The sequence below is a fragment of the Nipponia nippon genome, unplaced genomic scaffold (assembly GCF_047370975.1).
Source record: "Nipponia nippon isolate SJK-2023a ecotype South Korea unplaced genomic scaffold, ASM4737097v1 scaffold_6, whole genome shotgun sequence".
Taxonomy (NCBI): Eukaryota; Metazoa; Chordata; class Aves; order Pelecaniformes; family Threskiornithidae; genus Nipponia; species Nipponia nippon.
The window spans coordinates 8,629,850-8,648,641 of NW_028262380.1; the positions used below are offsets into that span (position 1 = coordinate 8,629,850).

Sequence of the window (18,792 nt, forward strand, 5' to 3'; positions counted from 1 at the left end):
CAGTCCAAGGGGGCCCATAACAACGGCATGACACAGCTAGTCTTGGAAGTTACGCCTTGTCCCAAGAGGAAAAGGGTTAGTTCTTCAAAACCATGCTATGACATAGCGCTTGGCATAAGAAGTAAAGATATAGCCTGTATTAAAAACCCTAATAGAAACAAACTTGAGCTGCCTACAAAAAATAAACTAAGCATCAAGCCTCAATTGCTTACTCTACAAAAGTATGTAGGAAAACAAGTCCAGAGGAAAAGAATTGTTTCTTAAATATTCTTCTCAACATCCATCCAGTGGTCATCATGATCAGATGGTTTTATAAAAACTATAGCACTTTAGTTTTATGTACGTAACAGCACCAGCATGTTTACCTCAAGCGTGGCACACAAACCTGCTCTCGACCCTCTTACGCTGTCTACCTCAATGACCAGCTAAAGCCTCATACATTAGTTTTGCCAAACATAGCGCAGTAATACCAAGAACCTCATACAGAAGTGAGATCATAATAATCAACATACAAAACAGCTGCGCAAGGATGGAGGTGGCCATCTACAGACAATGCATCTGAAGACTGGTTAAAGGGGAAAAAAATGCCCGAAAGAGTACATTTACTAACACAGTTCACTAGTTGAGTGGCATCAGCCACATAAGGAAGGCTGGAATATTCAAGAACTGGATTGAAATGATATCATGGGCACATTTATAGAAAAGAACAAGGTCACAATATCAAACTGCATCATGAGGAATTCATCAGTTGGAAGGGTCAGAGCAGGACAAGAAAAACAAGTGACTGCAGTCACCAACACAATACAGCCGTAAAAGGAGACAGAACAAAGCCAAAGCAAACAAAAAAAAAGAGTGGCATTTCAAGAAAAGAGTCTAAGGTAGGAAAGGTTCACAGAAAGGTGACTTCACAAGAGTCCCGTTTTCTTAGCATGGGAAAAAGGACAACCACCAATAACTGTCCTCTAAGCGTGCACAAAAGTAGAGGGATTAACTGCAAAGGAAGAACTAAAGAACCAGCTCTAGAGAACACACATAATCACAAGCAATATAGTCAGCCGTGAATAAATTCACAAGATTGCTCTTACAAGCTTGTTCTTCTCATCAATTTTCTAATAGAAGCCAGCCACATTGGGAATGAACAATAAAATCCAATTTCAGTTAAAATCCATGTTAGCTGGTGTTCACATGCTCAAAAAAAAACCCAAAGCCACCCAAAAACCACAGGAACTTCTGCTTTATTCACTTGCCTTTTGCAGTAAATTGAAGCCTAGAAACCTGTGTAATCTCTTTCAGCAACAGATTTATTAAGTTTGGCTTACATTTGTCAGCTATTACTTTTTGGAGATTTTGATGTTTCTACAGTCTTTAAGCCTAACCAACAGGGTTGTGGAAGAGAAACTAGTGGGGTGGGGAGCGTTACACGAGAACAAGCTTATAAATCTCACAATATATTTAAATAATCACAAAAAAATATTTTGAACACAAGTTGGTCAGTGAAGGGTGAAAGCAGCCTAGTACAAAATAAAGTATCCTGAGCGTTGTACCTTAAATACAGTAAAATAACAAGGAACCAACATTTAAACAGCCTTTGTGACAGACTAGCACCCCAGGCAAATTTCTTTTGAGAAAAAAATATGAAACATTTATAAGAGGAACCTGTCCCAAGTTCTCGTCAACTGTATGGAGTACAGTAAGAGGAGAAAACTAGTTCCTAGTTATTTCATTTAAGTTACTAGTTCATTTAGTTGACCAACGAGCTTCCTAAAGGAAACAAAAATGGACATTAAAAGCAGAAAACACAAGTGGAGAAAAGGCATCACTAACAGTCATTCATGCATTCTCAACTCTGAGAAACAGTCCAGAATATCTTGCTTACTGGTTTTCAGGCTTCTAACACCTAAAATTTAAATTGGGGAAGTAAACCCACCAGACATTACAGTCTTTTTTTTTTTGAAAAACCAACACTTTTAAGTGAATTAGTGATACTCAAGCCCTTTACCTTACTTGTTAGAGAAAGGAGTATCATCCTATGCCTTACTCTATGTACACAAAGCCTTTTCAGATGGAGAAGAAAAACAAAGCAGGTATGAATCACATGAAAGAATTTAAATATGACTGATCTGGAATTGATGTGTAGAAGGGGAAGGAGCTTTAATGCAGAGAGTTAACAACAGCATTCAGAGTTTGCTAACAGTTCCACTGAGGTTTGTTCTTACAGATTAGAGGTTATTACAAATACAAGTGTTCACTAAAAAAATGCATTTCAGCATCCTGCCATTCCTCTTCATTTCCTTCTCTGCAATCCTCAGTTTTATAGTTTCCAAGCATGAACTTCAATGATTGATTTATTTCTGCTGTAACTTACAGGTAAAACTACTACTAATATGCATTACAAACTATTATCATCACAAAAGTGGACTCGAGCCCCACTCTGAATGGATATAGATCAGATGATCCTCCCATGGAAGGCACGATATGAAGTCTGTTTCATAAGAAGTGAAGGACTTTACCACAACAGAGGGAAAAAAAAATAATACCAAGCATGACAGCAGCTAAAGCAGCCAAGCAGTACTGTTTGCAATATTTCCCGTAAGATATCAAAGCAAAAAAGGTCCTTTTTTTTTTTTAAACAAACAGAGGAGAAATTCAAAGTGTTCCAAACCTGTCACTCGTTATGCTCTGCAGACAATATCTTGTAGCACTAGTTTGAATCTCTTTCCTATTTAGGTCACAGTTCCTGCTACTCCTACAAGTTACTGTGGTGCTCTGTGACATGGACAGTGAAACACCTCAAATTGCCACTATTAGTTGGAGGGAATGTGGCAGTTCATTGATTTTTGCTTTGTGTGAGGGGCAACTGCTTTTTTCACTACTCTGGAGAATGAGAGTCTGAACCAAAGTATTTCACAGGTGTGCAAGGAACTCCCAAGGTAGAAGATCCAGCACATATCAGTACACTTGTACCTGAAGAAGAAATACTATTTATGCTTAAAAAGGCATATGAAACCAAAGGCCATCTCAAGAACATCAGTTTTACAAATAGTGCTGCTTGGGGAAATAATAATTGGAAGAGACAGGCATTGAGAGCTATTCATAGACCTAGAGCATAAACTGAAAAGGTTGCAGAGGGCAGATTCCTTCCTTCCCCCCTCAAATGCCAGCAATCCCTCCTAAGTACAAAAGTATGCTTTTTTTAACCCATAGCTTTAAGGCACTAACTTCCAGATTGTCAAACTGCTAACAGTGGTAAAGAAAAAAAAGATATCCCCAGATTTTGTTTGGGAACAGAACTTTTGGCAAGTTGTTTTACCCTTTTGCCACCATCATCTGGTTGCTGACTGTGCCATACATCTCACTTGTGAGACTTGTACCATGGCTCCCCAGAGATCTTCATATTTTTCAGAATATGCACCAAGACAGAAAAAGCCAGAACCATGCTAAGTGGATTACAATTTAATATGGTAATGTTAAAGATTTAGAGCCACAGTCATTGTGGAAATAGGTTTATGAAAAACACAAGTACAAGCCATAATGAGTGCTGTTTCAATAAATGATGATCACATTTCAATGAAGATGATCACATTTGAGCCAGTTTGGATACTGGAAGGGTGACCCTTTTGTTACAGCAGTAGTGGGTGGGAATGTTGAGGGAGTTCACATGGCTTCACAGATGCCTGATACTCTCAGGCCTGGCCCTCAAGCATGTTATGGCTACACTTGAGCCGCCCAGCAAATGCCAGGGCCACTAGATCCTGAGCCTAACTAGTCAGGGAACACTTCAGTAATTTGCATAAGGCAGCTTCTACAGTAGCCCAAGATCAGCTCAGTGTATTTATATAGGAACTGCAGATACCACCATCTGTTGGTCATGCCACCACACAAGAGGATCAAAGAGAACTCAATTCTACTGGATCTTTCTGGTAGAAGGTATAGGATATTTCTTACTGCCGTGATGAAAATGGAGCAGGATTCAGCTATGCTCAACACCAGAAGGCACAGCTGGTTTTCTGGACAATTAATTCTCTACAAGGGAATCTAAACAGTATTTTGACACCAGACCAAGGAACTTGAAAAATCCCTAAACAGAAAGCAGCAAAGCAAGGCAGAGCAGCAAAGACAACTCAGAGCAAAGCCAAAAGGGACTTGCAGAACAGTAATATATGAGAAGCAGAACCTGAAGAGTGGCAAGCTGTGTAAACTAACTTCAGCACATGCCCTGGTCTCACACAGCAATACAAGAAGAATTACTCCTGCTTCCAATGTTCACTTCTCTTGTCCTTGAAAAAGGACTTACAGCAGCAAACAGTCCATAACTTCCTTATAAAACATAAGCACATGCAGGCACACACACAGATCCAGTAATAGGGAAAGAAGCTAGCAACACTTCGGAGGAAAAATGTTTTTAGACCATGTGGAATTAGTCAGGAAACATCATGCTGGCTTGCCAGTTTCCGATACACACAGACATGTATTTTGCAAGGATGCTTAACTGCCATTGGACAAAAATGCTGATTCCCAGTAGAACAGTTCCATGCTTTGGGTTTGTACCATGCAAGATTCATCCTAGAAGAAAAATCCTTACGTGCCTACAGAAAGGTTTGCTTTCTCAACGCCTGTTACTGAAGGAGCTTTTCAAGTTCAAGTACCTACACTTTTTTTTTTTTTAGAACACAGCTGGGCAGAATAGCATCCAGATTCAACCATAACAGAGGCAAAGACTAGAGGCTTTCTAAACCATGTGTCAAACCATCAGACCAACCCCTTCAGGCAACAATGTTCAAGGTAAGAAAAACAGTAATCTGTCTTTGAAGAAGAACTAGGTCAAGAAAACGCTCTGCTGTGGTTAGAAAAAACCACAAGGCCACTTCTTAAGCTTTAGGACCTGTACAACTGTCATTTGGAACGTAGTTATCAGTTATGTTTCAGTATGGAAAACTTAAATCTGTTCTTGACAGCAAGATCATTTAAGGTACAAGGATGGAAAAAACGTTCCCCTCTAATACTGCTTAACCTAAAAAGCTATTTCTAACAAATTAATGACTTCATTAATTAGCAATTAGAACTATAGGTAAAGGGGCTTTTTTGCATAATGAAGGAGAGAATTACACAAGACCTGGATTATCCAAGCTCCGATGCATCTGAAATGGAGCCCTAGACGGACAGCAATTCCTCCCCCCCCCCCTCCTTTTTAAGCTATTATCAGGTAATCCATCTTGTTCATAGCAGGAAGAGGTAAAAGCATCAAATCTAAGACTTGCATTATCTCAACCAACTTGGCAAACTGCAGATGCATCCTCAGGTATTTGTACTGACACCACAATAAAACAAGTCTCAGTTAACTGGGCCTGTTTACTAAAACAGGATTAGAAACATTAAGGGCAAGTTCAAATTCAAGCCTGGTAGAGGCTGAAGGTATTGGGACAGCATCTCCTCATCCTGCCTGAAGGATCCATCATTGATATCAACACTTGCTCCCATAAGCCTGAGACTACATGACAAGTCTCAGATGTGCTCTAGAGCTCTCTTAGGAAGAGTTCTCCTGCTCTAAGAGACCTAGACACCTATTTTGAAAGGCCTTCCTTTTCAAAATGGCTGTTCCTTGGAAAAAGATACCAAAATTAACAGCTTTGGCGTCAAAACATCTTCATCAGTAACAGAAGAGTATCAAGGAATTTTACTAGTTTTATACCAGCCGCAGAGCTATACCTGAACAACAGCAGATGCACTGAAATAGCATGGATTCCGAAGACCACTGATTTAGTAGAGCCATTAAGTGCTATAGGCAAGAGTCTCCCAGAAAACATGAGCTCTGGTGATTAAGCACCCCAGGCTACTCAAAAGCCGCCAAATACTGCCAACTGGAAAACTTCTAGCTTGCCCAAGTAATTATTTGTAATACTTTTAAACTAAGCTAAAGCTACATAAGTTAATTATCTCAAAAAGAATTAGGTGACCCTAACTCTACTTCAAGTTTAGAATAGTCTTTAATGTATGAAGGATACTCATCCTGCTCATCCAAACCAAGTATGAAGCTAGTGTTACATGCACACCAATGCAGGCAAAATGTATCACTTGTCTCCCAAACTATAACTGTTATTTTTTTAACAGATTAATCTCTGCTGCCCTAGAATAAACCCACAAGAACTATGTGAACAAAAAACCCCCAACAGGTAACCCTGTGAGAGCAACTCACATTGCTTTTGTACCATGATATAAAAAGGTGGCATTTAAGGCTTCATATATTAAATCAAATTATAAACTGGGTAGAAAAATGTTTCTCTATCCCACAAAAAGGCAAAATACCTGTCAGACACTAAATCTTGGCAGGAGCAGGACACTAATTATCTATTACTCATTAGCCATCCCACAAATCTGTTATTGCTTCCTCCTATGGAAAGTTCTTAAGGACTGTCATATTCTGAAGCTTGGCAGTCAGAAGATGACTCACTTGCTTTGAGACAGAACATTATTACCAAAATATAATGCCCATTTCATACAGACATTGTAATCACCATTGTTATTTGAAAGAGGAAAACAAGGAAAAGGAATTCAGCTTCCCTTCCTCTGAGTCCTCCTCATACAAAACTCAAACCACAGGGGCGGCGAGGGGAGTGAGGAAGGGGAAAAACAAATATTGGAGTGATTTCTATAACCAAACCCTCATAACTTCAAAGCAGATTAAATGACTGCACAACACTAACATGCTACAGGATGGTCACAGGAAAGCACAGCTTTAGAGAAGATAACACGTTATACCAGTGCCTTGCCCATTGGCATTTGCTTTAGAACATCATTAAAATACTAACGTAAGAATTTACACATTTGGAGAACCCAAACTTAAAATTACACAAGAGTGGATGTGAAAAGAACGAAGTCAGCAGATCTTCACCTACATGACAAGAGATAAACCGAAGAAAAACTAAGGTGAGTCATGAAGGAGGACCTGTAATTCAGAACAAGGGAAAAAACAGTTTAACAGTTTTTCTCTATAAAACTTTTTGGGAAAAAATGAATTCAAGTTCCCAATAAGCACTTTGTTGAATGGGGCAGGGGGGAGTCAATTCAAAAAGAATTTGGAAGAAGTTAACAAGAAGTACAGTTTCAACATCTCCTTTTGTATTTAAGCATGCACTTTTTTCAGCTGTATTGAACTGTGTAACTACCTGAACTGTAAAGTTCAAGAAATTGATGTAGCGAACATTAATTGCTATCAGAGATGTTTTTATTTTGCAAGAAAATGGATTTTTTTAAGGAAAAATAGAAATGCTGAAAACATTAAAGAACAGGCATCCTTCCCAGTTCAATTTGTTGGACTCAACATGTATCATCAAGCAAAGAGGATCCAAACTCATCAACCCAGTCTGCCGCTAAACTAAGTCCCCTACATCTTGCTTTTGTAATAAATCACATCCTCAAGTTAGCATTGTTCTGCCAGGAAACCCTTGCAGCGTACACAGTCAACTACACATATTGCAAGCACAAAGGTTCAAATAGACCATTCAAAAGGAAAGTTAATTCCACAGGACAGTGTCTCTGACAATTAAACCCACAGCATTTTTTCCCCATTTTGAGCTGAGTTACTCATTACTTATATGCACTTGGATGAAGTCCACACATTTCACATTGAAAGCTCAGACAAATCAGCCCAGTAGCTGCACACCATAGCATCCTCCAGTATCCTCAGCCTTATGAGATTCATTGTCAAGTTAAGTTATAACCTGACCTGTCTTATAGCCAAGTTTTGGAGAGGTTTACACAGTGTTTACCTCCCCTCTGGAAGAACGGTATAATCTAATCTCTTACTTTGTTTTAGGAACCTGGACTCTTCTCTCACTTCCACAAGAGTTCATCACAGCACACTAAAGAACTAAAAACCACGCTTAAGTCTCTGCACCTCCCCATCAACAGTAAAAGCTCCCAACATTTGCTCCCCAACCTGCCCTTTAAAGTTAAGTCATGGCACAAAGGTTGTCTTTAGGCAATGCTGCTACACACATTTTGGTGAAAGACTCAGCTCTTCGTACAAGAGTAATTCTTATTTCACCTGGTACAGCACCTAAACTTATTAAAAGTAGTTAAAACTTAGTGTTGTAACATTACTTTGTTAGTTATTAAGCATAATACCCAGATTTAAAAAATAAATCAAGATTTTCAAGCATTTCATATTAAAAGCCATCTAGGAAGGGATAAGGGTAACCTTGCTTATAGAAAACAAACATCAGTTTTCAAACACAGTGTTAGTAAGAACTATGTAATTATAGATAAGCCTTTTAACTGATGTTATGTTAACAAAGTCACTCCTGAAATAGAAAAATTTAGAGACTTCCTACATTACTTTCACACAACAGATGTGCAGTTCATCTATTCAGGTTTAGAAGGAGGAAAGACAGCCATACAACTGTGCCTGAAACGACAAAATCCAAACTCATAACTGATTGTCAGATTGACAGATTGTCACTTCTAACAAGGTTAAAAAGCTGTCTTTAAACTTAAGTGAACTACTTATGCCACAAATGCATACTCTATACCTCCCTGAAAATACTATTGCTATTTAAGCAAGTCCCTGCTCAAACAATGGACACAGAGAGAGACAAGCACTAGATGCTACGCATGATTAAGTTGAGAAGAATGCTACTGAGTACAGGTGTATTTAAGCTACATGAATTCAGATACAGGAAAAATTACCAGTTCAACAGACCCAACATACCACATCCCAAGTGGAAGCACTGAGCTTGTACAGGGAATGGCTTGCTTTCCTCAAGTCAGAAATCAGCATTGGCCTGTCTGTGTCAAGTTTCCCCAAGTGGAAGTAGCAGTAACCTGTTTGAGAAGGCAAACGCCATTTGAGCTACACACCTCCCCACTATTGATTTATAACTGTATAGAATAAAGATGTGTTGGGTTTTTTAAATGTGTTTGGAGGTTAAGTCCACTTATTAGTTACGCACATCTTGCTGCAGATCACAGGAATATGGGCTTTCTGTTCTGATGCAATACAGGTTAAGTAATATTTTTTTTTGCTTAATTTTTGAAAACAGCAGTTTGATTTTTTTTTGTTTTACATAAGAACTTCAACATAGGAAGCAGCATCTGTGTAACACTTCAATAAGAGTAAATAAAACTTCAGATGACTGAAAAGGTTCATCACTTTCTACAAGATATTCATTTTGATTAACCTATTTTACTGGAGTACTTTGAAGAGCTTTAAATTATTAAGAGACATAACCATTAGTGAAAGGAATAATCTAAATGTTTGACTGGAAATGGAGATCCAGCTGAATACTTTAGCTGGTCCTACTCAAGCCCTCAGAAAGCTCTACAAGAAGCCATAAGTCCGCAGCCATTATTTCTTACAGCAAACACTGCTGCTCATGTGTAATTCTAACTCTCAAAAAAATATTCCAGGCAAAAAGCACAATCATTCCTAACATTTTCACAAAACAAAGGAATAACTGGACCCGGACTCCTAGTCTCTAGACACCATATTTAACATCTGCTGTCCCTCCTCCCACTCCTGCAGAAGTTGCTTTCAAATAGAGACCAAGAGCGCTCATATGTTTTCATTAACCAGAGGACCAGGAAGCTTAAAGTTTTATTTCCATAAAATATTATCTGTTGTCATGACAGTAGGAAAGCAATCCAAAAATACATGCCACTATCTTAAGTAAGTTTGAATGAGTTTTATAGCTTAAGCAAACTGCTTTTGCTTCCCACAAAAGGGTCTTTATCTGCTAAGGAAACCACATCCCTAGAGGCATTGAAAAGGCTACGGTGGACCAAATACTAGAAAAATATATACTGTGGGAAGTAATCATGCATCAACAGAGAATCAGACAGGATGATTTAAAACATCTTTCCTCATCCATAATTTCCACAATTGGTTTTTACAGATTGATAGTAAGCCAAATGTAAATAGTCACCCACACAAATTTCAATTCAAACTACTGTATATTATTTTTCATTTAATTTGAGGATATGGGAGGCATGACGACTACATAGTAGATGCATATTGCTCAACTTCGAAGAAGCCAATTTAACCTATAATCCAAGTCAAAACACTTGGAAGTTTACCAGACATCTATTATCCAGAGACAGGTGCAAAGAGTTCAAGAATCTCTCTGCTGTTTCACCCCAACAGTGGTGCTGGGACTGTCACTGGCCATCACTAAAGTCTGCTCAAAAAGTCTCTCCCTTTCATAAATGCCACAGGAGAGCAGGTATCTGTGGAAACTGTTCGAACCTTCCACATCCCTGTCCCTCTCCAAAGAGAAGTTCTTCCCAATCTTAGCAATTCTCTAGCTTCTGAACTCATTTGCAATGAATAAATATAATAGCTCGACCAACCTCTAGCAGATCAAAGTTGACCTGCATTCCATTATTCAAAATCCTGCAGGCATAGCAGAAGTTTATTTTCACTCTTCTGAAGTTTAGAAAACCTGCAAGTATTTACTGTATCCATTTCCATTCAGACATTTGTCCTCCAAGTCATAAGGCTGCCCTTAAAGAAAAAACACTTACACTTTGGAAATGCTGAAGTCTTTGGCCTCTTGCATGTAGGGGTACATTGTACAGGCAACTAGTAGAAATATTTTCCTTGAGGTCCATTGCTGACTATTTCTTTTCAGCTATAAATTAATACCTAGAATTACACAAAGCGGATTTAAACCACTGATTTACTTAGCTGGACAATTTTGATATCTAGCTCCCTTCCTCTGAACAAGACCATTGACCACTGAGCTTAAATAACTTCATGCTTTTTGAAATACAAATCATCTTATCTTTTGCTTTCTTAGTGTATGACCACTTACAGAAATTACTACCATGGGAAGGAAAAAAGGCCTCAGAACTGTTTTTCAAAGCAAAGGTAGGTCAGGATTAGCTCTATTTTCCAAATGTGAAGTTAAAAAGCTCCCCTAGGAATAGGTATTAAATTTTCAAACAAGAACCAAAATTCTGTCCCTGGCTCAATTGCTTCATTCACAGCTGTTTTTTGGTTCTTAATGTTAAACAAAGGGAAACTACTAGCAAATTAACTATCAACCCCAGTTCAACCCTTCACTACACACAGCTCATCTGTGTTGTATTTTCCACAAACCATATTCCAAAAGCGAAGGGCATCAAAGGTGCCCTGAAGCAGAAGATACCCCCATACAGTGCAAGGACATCTACCATCTATTTTATCTGAGAAGCAGCGGTGCACATTAACGCGTCACTGAACTGCAAAGTGTCATCCACAGGTAGAAAAAAAAAATCAGACCTATATTCTGACCAAGAGACACTGTACTACATCTTCTTGCAAGAGTACCACAAGAGCTTAAGTGATTAAGACTTGAAGTTGTATTAAATATCTTCCCCAAATCACACTACACAAGTATAGCGTCCTAGGCAGAGAACAGCCTTTGCTGACTTAACTGTATCCACAAGCAGAAAATACATCTACCCCAAATAACCCTTTTGTTCCCATTTTGACAGGAGGCTATAAGAGACAAGCTTTACATAAGCATCTCAAACTATTTAAAGCAACATGCTTACTATTTAGAGAACACAAGCCAAATGAACTTCATGAGCCGGTACTTAACCACCTTTAGCCAGTCCAGGCTTGACTCACAGGTCACCCTGCTAGCATTTTAAGGGACTCTTGATACCACTTTTTTATCTTGCACACGCTAAACCAGCAGCCTGGGAGAAAGCCTAATGCAAGTGAGCAGCTACTTCACCACACTGCTCACGTATGATGCTGTCTTTTCTATGTCCATGCTTGAGGTCTACTTACAGCAGTGACACTGTACAGCATGGGAACAGTAATCCACTTTGTTGTAGCATAATCAAAGTGAACAAATCTACTGTAACTATGCCTAACAGGGCATACCTGGAAATGTTCAAAATAGCAAGAATTCAAATAATCAAAGAGAATGCTTCAGAGCTTATTTTGCTTAAACTTAGTGAGGCCACAGTACGGCTAAGTCATCTACTTGTCCACATACCGACCATTACAGTGACCTCAAAGAGCAACAAAACAGAATGAATGTCTAATAGTTCTCAGACAGCAACCACAAGTTTGTTACCCTGATTTAGATTCTTCAGTAAAAATTACTATCACATCTCACCCTTGTATCTATTCACATTGGCTTCTGCAAACTGGCTCACACAAAGTAAAATTCAAGTAAGCGGATGCAGAGATTCCACAAGAGAGACCATGAGTTACTAAGAAAGCATCTGCAGGAAAAGCAGCGGTCATCTCGTCTAAGTTCAGTTGCAGCACTTGTGTGTTCTGCCCTTCATAAAATCCTGCCTCCTCATCACATCCTTCAGGGAAACTTGTTCATGCCTACTTTGTGTGCATTTTTAAACTGCTGTGCAAGTCACTATCAACTAGTCCCTCTGCTTATCCTCATTTTGGCCAGAGTTATCAAGCCTTTATGACTCAGATGCTATCTTCTGTGATAAGTCCTTCTTGCTATGTAGATCCACAAAGCCACTATGTCACTGTGACATGAAGCATAAAGTCAATAATCATAAAGCAGAGACAATTTAAGCTCAGTTTACTTTAAGAATCAAAGTCATCCAAGCGTTTTGCTGATTCAAGACCTTAAACTCCAAGAAAGAAAAATAAATCAAGCATTCAGGTGTTCGGAGAAGGTGATGAACAGAGCTTACAAAAATTAAACTGTTGTGGAGTATTGTGGAGGTCTAAGATAAAGGGTTAAAAACGGATTATCAACAGAAAATAGATCTATTGGTAGTTATCATGGTTTGAACCACTGATGCTCACCAGCAGAAGCCGGGCCATCACGCTGGAGGAAGTATCCCATTGCATGCTCATTGCTCCTGCCGGGAAGCAGCTGTTCTCTGCCAGGCAGGCTGCCAGGCTACATAGAGTTTGGCCTGACCTGGCGTGGCACTTCAGATCTCTCTCAGTACCAAGAAAATCCACGAGTATAAAACCCAGAGAACTGTAAAGCATTTTTAAGAAGGCAGGAGCACCCTATGGTAGGAAATCACAATTTCAGACCCTGAGTTCCTTCACTGTTTAGAGACCTTTAAAACTTTTAATTATGTTGCCTTATCTAGTCTAAGGTTAATGCACAAGATACCATGGCACTGAACAGTTGAAACTACTCCTTACTTGGATAAAGCCAGCTATTTTGTATTAACTAAACAGACCAAAGACCTCTAATACGTTCTCTGAAGTGAAGTTTGGGTTGTTTCTTTTTTTTTTTTAAGCATGATACAAGAGATTTTTATTTTTTGGCAACTCCATGCCACAGCATTGGGGGAAGAGTAGCACAAGAATGTTAACCACCAGAAATACTTCAAACTACAGTGTTACTTGATCTGAAACAGAATTAAATCTTACTGTCACAATAAAACTTGCTTACACACTGTACAACATGTGCAACCTCTTGGCTGTTGTTTACTTGTCACACCTCAGGATCCACTGACGTAATTCATGAAGCAGAACATTTGAAAAAGCTCAGCAGTTTTCTGGGGTGGAAGAACTCTTTACTAAAGAAGCCTTTCTAACCTCCTACTGCAGTTGCTGGTCTAACCGCCACCTTTACTTACTCTGTGGCAGCCTCTGCGATAGAGCTATGAGCTGCAGAAGAGCCCAAGTCCATGCACAGTCATCTTGAAATACCAGGGTGATGAGATTCCTGCCGCAGCGAAGGAAGACCGACGCTCCTCACTGGAGCCAGCTTATTATCTGCGCGATTATGGACAAATCCTAAGTAGGTACAGATACTGTGTTCTGCTGTTCTACAAGTCATACAGCTATTCTTGCATACATAACTGAACAGAGAAAGTAATTTTGAGTCCTTAGGGGCTGAAAACAGCTATCATATTTTATTATCTTTTCCTACAGTCTTTTCTACTTGTTTTTACAGCTGTCTTCATGTTCTAGAAGGTCTGAAGTTTCACAAGTTTGTATTTTCAGCTTCAAGTCCAGAAAAAGATCCTTCCAGAATTTAACACTATGTGAGAGCTCCACAATAGGGTACAGCAGTCTGCCTGAACATTTCAATCTATTTCTACATATGCAAATTACTAATTTTACTGAATATTAATGTAGTTTTTTCCATGAGAATTGAAGATATGGCATATTCTTTTCCAAGAGGGCATAAAATCTAAAACAGAGGGGGAGTACAGTGAAGTAAAGCATGAAGGTCTGTGGAAGAAAAAAAATCGAAGTGTATAGAAAGAAACAGTTTATGGTGTTAAGAGCTGCCCAATTTCTTTCCTTCTTTTAAATAAAGGCACAAATTAGAATGTTAAAGAGGCAACAGCAGAAGGAACAAGCCATGAACAAGTACAGAAACTAAGGATAGCTTATAAGGATAGATTAATAATCTGAATTTACTCACCTATGAACTCTAGCTTAAAAAGCAATGACAATAGGAACTTTGCTTTCAGAATCAGACTTTATTTTCTAGCACTTATGTAGAATCATAGAATCATTAAGGTTGGAAAAGACCCTTAAGATCGAGTCCAACCGTTAACCCAGCACTGCCAAGTCCACCACTAAACCATGTCCTCGAGCACCACATCTACCTGTCTTTTAAATACCTCCACCGATGGGGACTCAACCACTTCCCTGGGCAGCCTGTTCCAGTGCCTGACTTCGGTGAAGAAGTTTTTCTTAATAACCAACCTAAACTTCTCCCGGCGCGCTTGAAATTTAGCACATCAGTAGGGACTGAAGCAGCAGCCACCAAGTACATTTTCTAGAACTCAGCTAGCAAAAACCAGTTCACTAATACAAAAACAAAAACCTAAACCACCTTTCATCCCCTTCTCCCTCTAAAGCTTCACCCAACCACAGCTATTCAAGATCTTCATTCAGATACAACAGCACTTGCTTCAGGTTAAAGTAAATAAATCATTTAGTTCTGTTAAATATTGATTTGAGAGAATTCCTAGCTGAAAAACCCTGAGCAACTCCCCTCTTCATGCAGCTGTGGCTCCAATCTACCACTGAGAGTTCAATAAAGTAAGAACTCTCCCTTCCCAGCACCTTCAGATCTATCATAACATGGGTCAACTATGACTTAAGTTCTCCACAAGCAATACTAATTGTCTAGTTACTGAACTGGTTTTGAGCAACTGTTTGATAAGTTTAGCTTTTTAGGAGGACATCAGAATATTTGCAGTAAAGCTTAGAACAAAAATCTTTAAAAGCACTTGTTTTCAACATAGGTCTTTCATAAACTGACTTAGAAGTGAATTTGAAATCACAGAAAAAGTATTTTCGGAAACAATAAGGAGCCATCAAGATACATGAAAGAGGTCTTACTGAACTTCCCCTTATCATAGTCCTGATCCTCACTGAGCTATATGCAGATATAGGACACATCCACATCTGTACAACACTTGAAAACAAGTCTCCTGTAGTATTAGCTTGTAATATTTTCAACAGCAGTAATTTTATTTAAGTTTAGAGAGAAACGTTTGAGACCACAATATAAGTTCCAAAGCATATACATTTGCCAGGATTTGGGCCATGGGAGAAGGTAGGCTATGAAGAAATATAAGACTTCTAACAATGTCATGGGTAAGCAAGCATTCATTCTAAAAAAAAAAACCCCAACATTTCTTGAGAACTTAATTCAATTTCTACTTCAAATGTTTTCAGTACTTGCCTAGTTTTTAAACAGATGTTTTCATTAAAGTTTAGCATGTTTGGAAACTGATGTATTTCCAAACTATACTTTGTGAGTTTTATTAAATACACAGTAGTATCTTTATAGGAATATTCTACTGAAACAGCTGGGAAAAATCCATCAGGCCTTGACACTGTAGAATGAACTTTGCTGCATAAACTACTCAGCTTATCACAAACACATCATTTCAAAATAGCTCTTACAGGAAAAAGTGATCAACACTGGCTGAATTAGTCTCATGTACTCTTCAATTCAGCAGCAAATCTAAATAGCCAAAAAGCTTTCTATAGACATGGGCTATATCAGGTTTTCTCCATACACACTATTATATGGATTATTTAGAAGGTATAGCATCTGAGCAACTGAAACTATTCTGCCAGTCTGAAACACTGCATCTCACCTCTAGAGCTTGAAGAATGCAAACAGCAAGTCTAGCCAAAAAGAGAGCAGGTTTTAAATTTTACATTCAGTTTAAATAAAGAAACCTGCATTAGACCACACAAGCAGTTGAAAGGTAAATCCACTAGTATTTCTGGAGTAGATTAGCAAACTAATATCAGCAGTGATTAACACAGAGAAACAGGTAAGATCTGATTAGCTAACTAGTAAACTTGCATCTTAACCAAAACTCAGAACAGTGTCTAGTCCTATCTAGAACAGAGCTGGCTACCAACCTTGTCAATAAGCAAACAGATCATTCCGTATGGCTTGCCAACCAGTTACCCACCCCACAGCTTCAAAGAAACCAGATTTTTTTTAAAGAAAATCCTTTAAGATATAAGTAAGTTGTCTCACAAAGGTATGAGAATGACATATGCCATCATACAGACTTCTAGTTAAGCGAAGTGGACATAAACTAGTTAACTCAGTGAATCTCCCGCAGTAACCAGTTCAGTTCCAATACCTTACTACTATTTTTCCCATGCATTTCTATGTAAAGCCTACTAATACCAAGGTACCACAGACTGGACATTTTAGCCAGCATCCCATTCTATTCAGCTTTTCCTTTGCACAGTGCATCAAATCCAGGGACACTGGTGCAGAACTATTTCTTTTCCTTACATTTTTATTGCTATTTCTGCAAACTGCCTCCTCCCTACTACTCCTAACATCTACTCACACAAACCTCTTGAGTCTGGTATCTACTGAAGGCAGTAGGGTTATATTCTCACAAGCACAGAGTGTTCTCTGCCCATAAGACTCAATTTTACATATACAGAAACTGAATGAGCATCTTCAGTTTAAAGTTGTAGCAGTTGCCTCTGTGGACACAGCAGCTTTGAAAAAACATGCTGTGCACATGCGTTTGTATTACGTGCAGAGTCTAGGCATCAACTGAAGTTTACCAGTTTTTAAATCAGCACCTTTACTCTCACACGAGGACAAAAGTAGAATTCTGAATAACTGGAGTAAAAACACCTCTCCCTCCATTGAGCTGGAACATATGCCGTTGCCATATTAGAACACTATTTCTATTTCTGACTACTTATTAGCAGTTTTAGTTAATTCATTTATATAGGGGTTTGCTTGCTCTTACTTAGCTTTATGAAATTACTCAAACTGTAAGGAGAGGCTTAACCAAACAGATTTGCACCAAGATGACTTAGAAATCATTGCACGCTGTTGTCTGGGAACGCAGTGGCATAACTTTTTTGCTACCCTGTCTACACCCCTTCCCCATGGCTTCCTTGCATTTTAAAAACAAGCCATTTTTCTTTGCCCTCTGCTTCAAGCATCTTTTATAGCTCTTTATATCAAGTAGACTGGACTTCAAGAGCTGGGCTTTGGGAGCAAAAAGTAAGTTGCTACAGGGTAGAGCACTGGCAAGTACAAGCAGCCTGCTGTACTGCTGAAGGTGATATGAATCAGTACAAGAACACAAGCAAATCTAACAACTATAAATTTGTTCAGTTTATCTAGAAATAGCGTTTCTGCAAGAGTTCCCTTCACACACTCACTGAGGAAAGTAAAATCTCACCCGTGTCATTTTAAAAAAGTCTAACGATGGTCTGTTCCATCGTACATCCTCCTCCCGTCTGCGCTTTAGCCGGCTTTTCTTTTCATTCAGAACACAAGGCTGAGAGCGGCATCTCAACAAGCCCTGACGCCGGCTGAGCTCGGGTGTGGAGGTGGGAGTGCTGTTGGCTGAAGGCAAGAGATTTCCCGTCTCGGTGATGTGCTCCTGGGAGAGGGAGAGGCGGCGCCTTGGGTTAAAGTCACAAGGGCCTCCAGAATTCCAGCGGGTACTCGAGCTTGTGCTGCCCTCGCTACTGTCCACAAACCCGCTGCTGGCAGAGGAAGGTCTGGGTACTGGTGATGTGTTGAAGCTGGTGATAGTGAAGACGTTATTTAGTGAGAGTATGTTTTGTGGCAGACTGATACTTGTGCTTCTCTGTAAGGTCGCACTTCCATGACTGTTGCAGCGCTGCAAGGTAGCGCTACCGCCACTATTACACCGTCTCTTTGACACAGGAGTCCAAACCTTTGAATTGCCAGGCTTCCACGGTGACCGACAGCGAGCCAGCTCATCTGGCTCAGAGAGGGACCTACAATGGCGTTTCGTTGGTGGTGCCAAGGGTTGACCCGAGTTTTCGTTAAGGTTTAATTCACTTATCCATCCTGACACCATAGATGTACTGGAAGATTCCTGCTGCCACTGCAGACTACCATTACTGGCAGTGCTGGTGCTGAATGGACACACTGTGAAAGGGTAAGCCGAATTCCTTGTTGTGTCAGTCTGGATTGGGCAACCCCCATTTAAAGCTTTCCAAGGACTCTCTTCTGAAAACAAAAGAAAGATACAGGTGAAAGACGCAAAGGAAAAAGACAGTTTGTTTTAAACCTAATTTAATGTAAAACCATGAATCAAAGTCAAGCTTAGAAGGATGAGCCACAAATACCCAGCTCTTAATCAAAATTTCACACTATATAGTTACATACTCATTTTAACAAACGTAGAAAATTCCAAAAACATGAAGACCAAAGTATTTCAGGAGCCAATCCAGGCATTCCAGGATATATGTACCTTGTTAATGCTTCTTTCTGTACACTGAAAGATTACAGCACTGTGTTTCTTAGTGAGCAACAGGGGCAGCTTCCTTACCTGCTTCCTACTGCATAGCACATACCACAA

At 39.3% G+C, this 18,792-nt stretch overlaps 1 protein-coding gene across 3 annotated transcripts in view; it reads right to left on the reverse strand.

Moving 5' to 3' along the window:
* FAM53A (family with sequence similarity 53 member A) overlaps positions 1-18,792 on the reverse strand; it is a 76,453-nt gene that overhangs the window by 22,393 nt on the left and 35,268 nt on the right. For 2 of the 3 annotated variants that reach the window (XM_087737798.1, XM_087737799.1), the window contains exon 4: positions 17,638-18,440. In XM_087737798.1, the coding sequence (XP_087593924.1) occupies positions 17,638-18,440 (803 nt within the window). The remainder of the gene's footprint in view (positions 1-17,637; positions 18,441-18,792) is intronic. The other variant, XM_087737800.1, reaches the window with a different exon arrangement.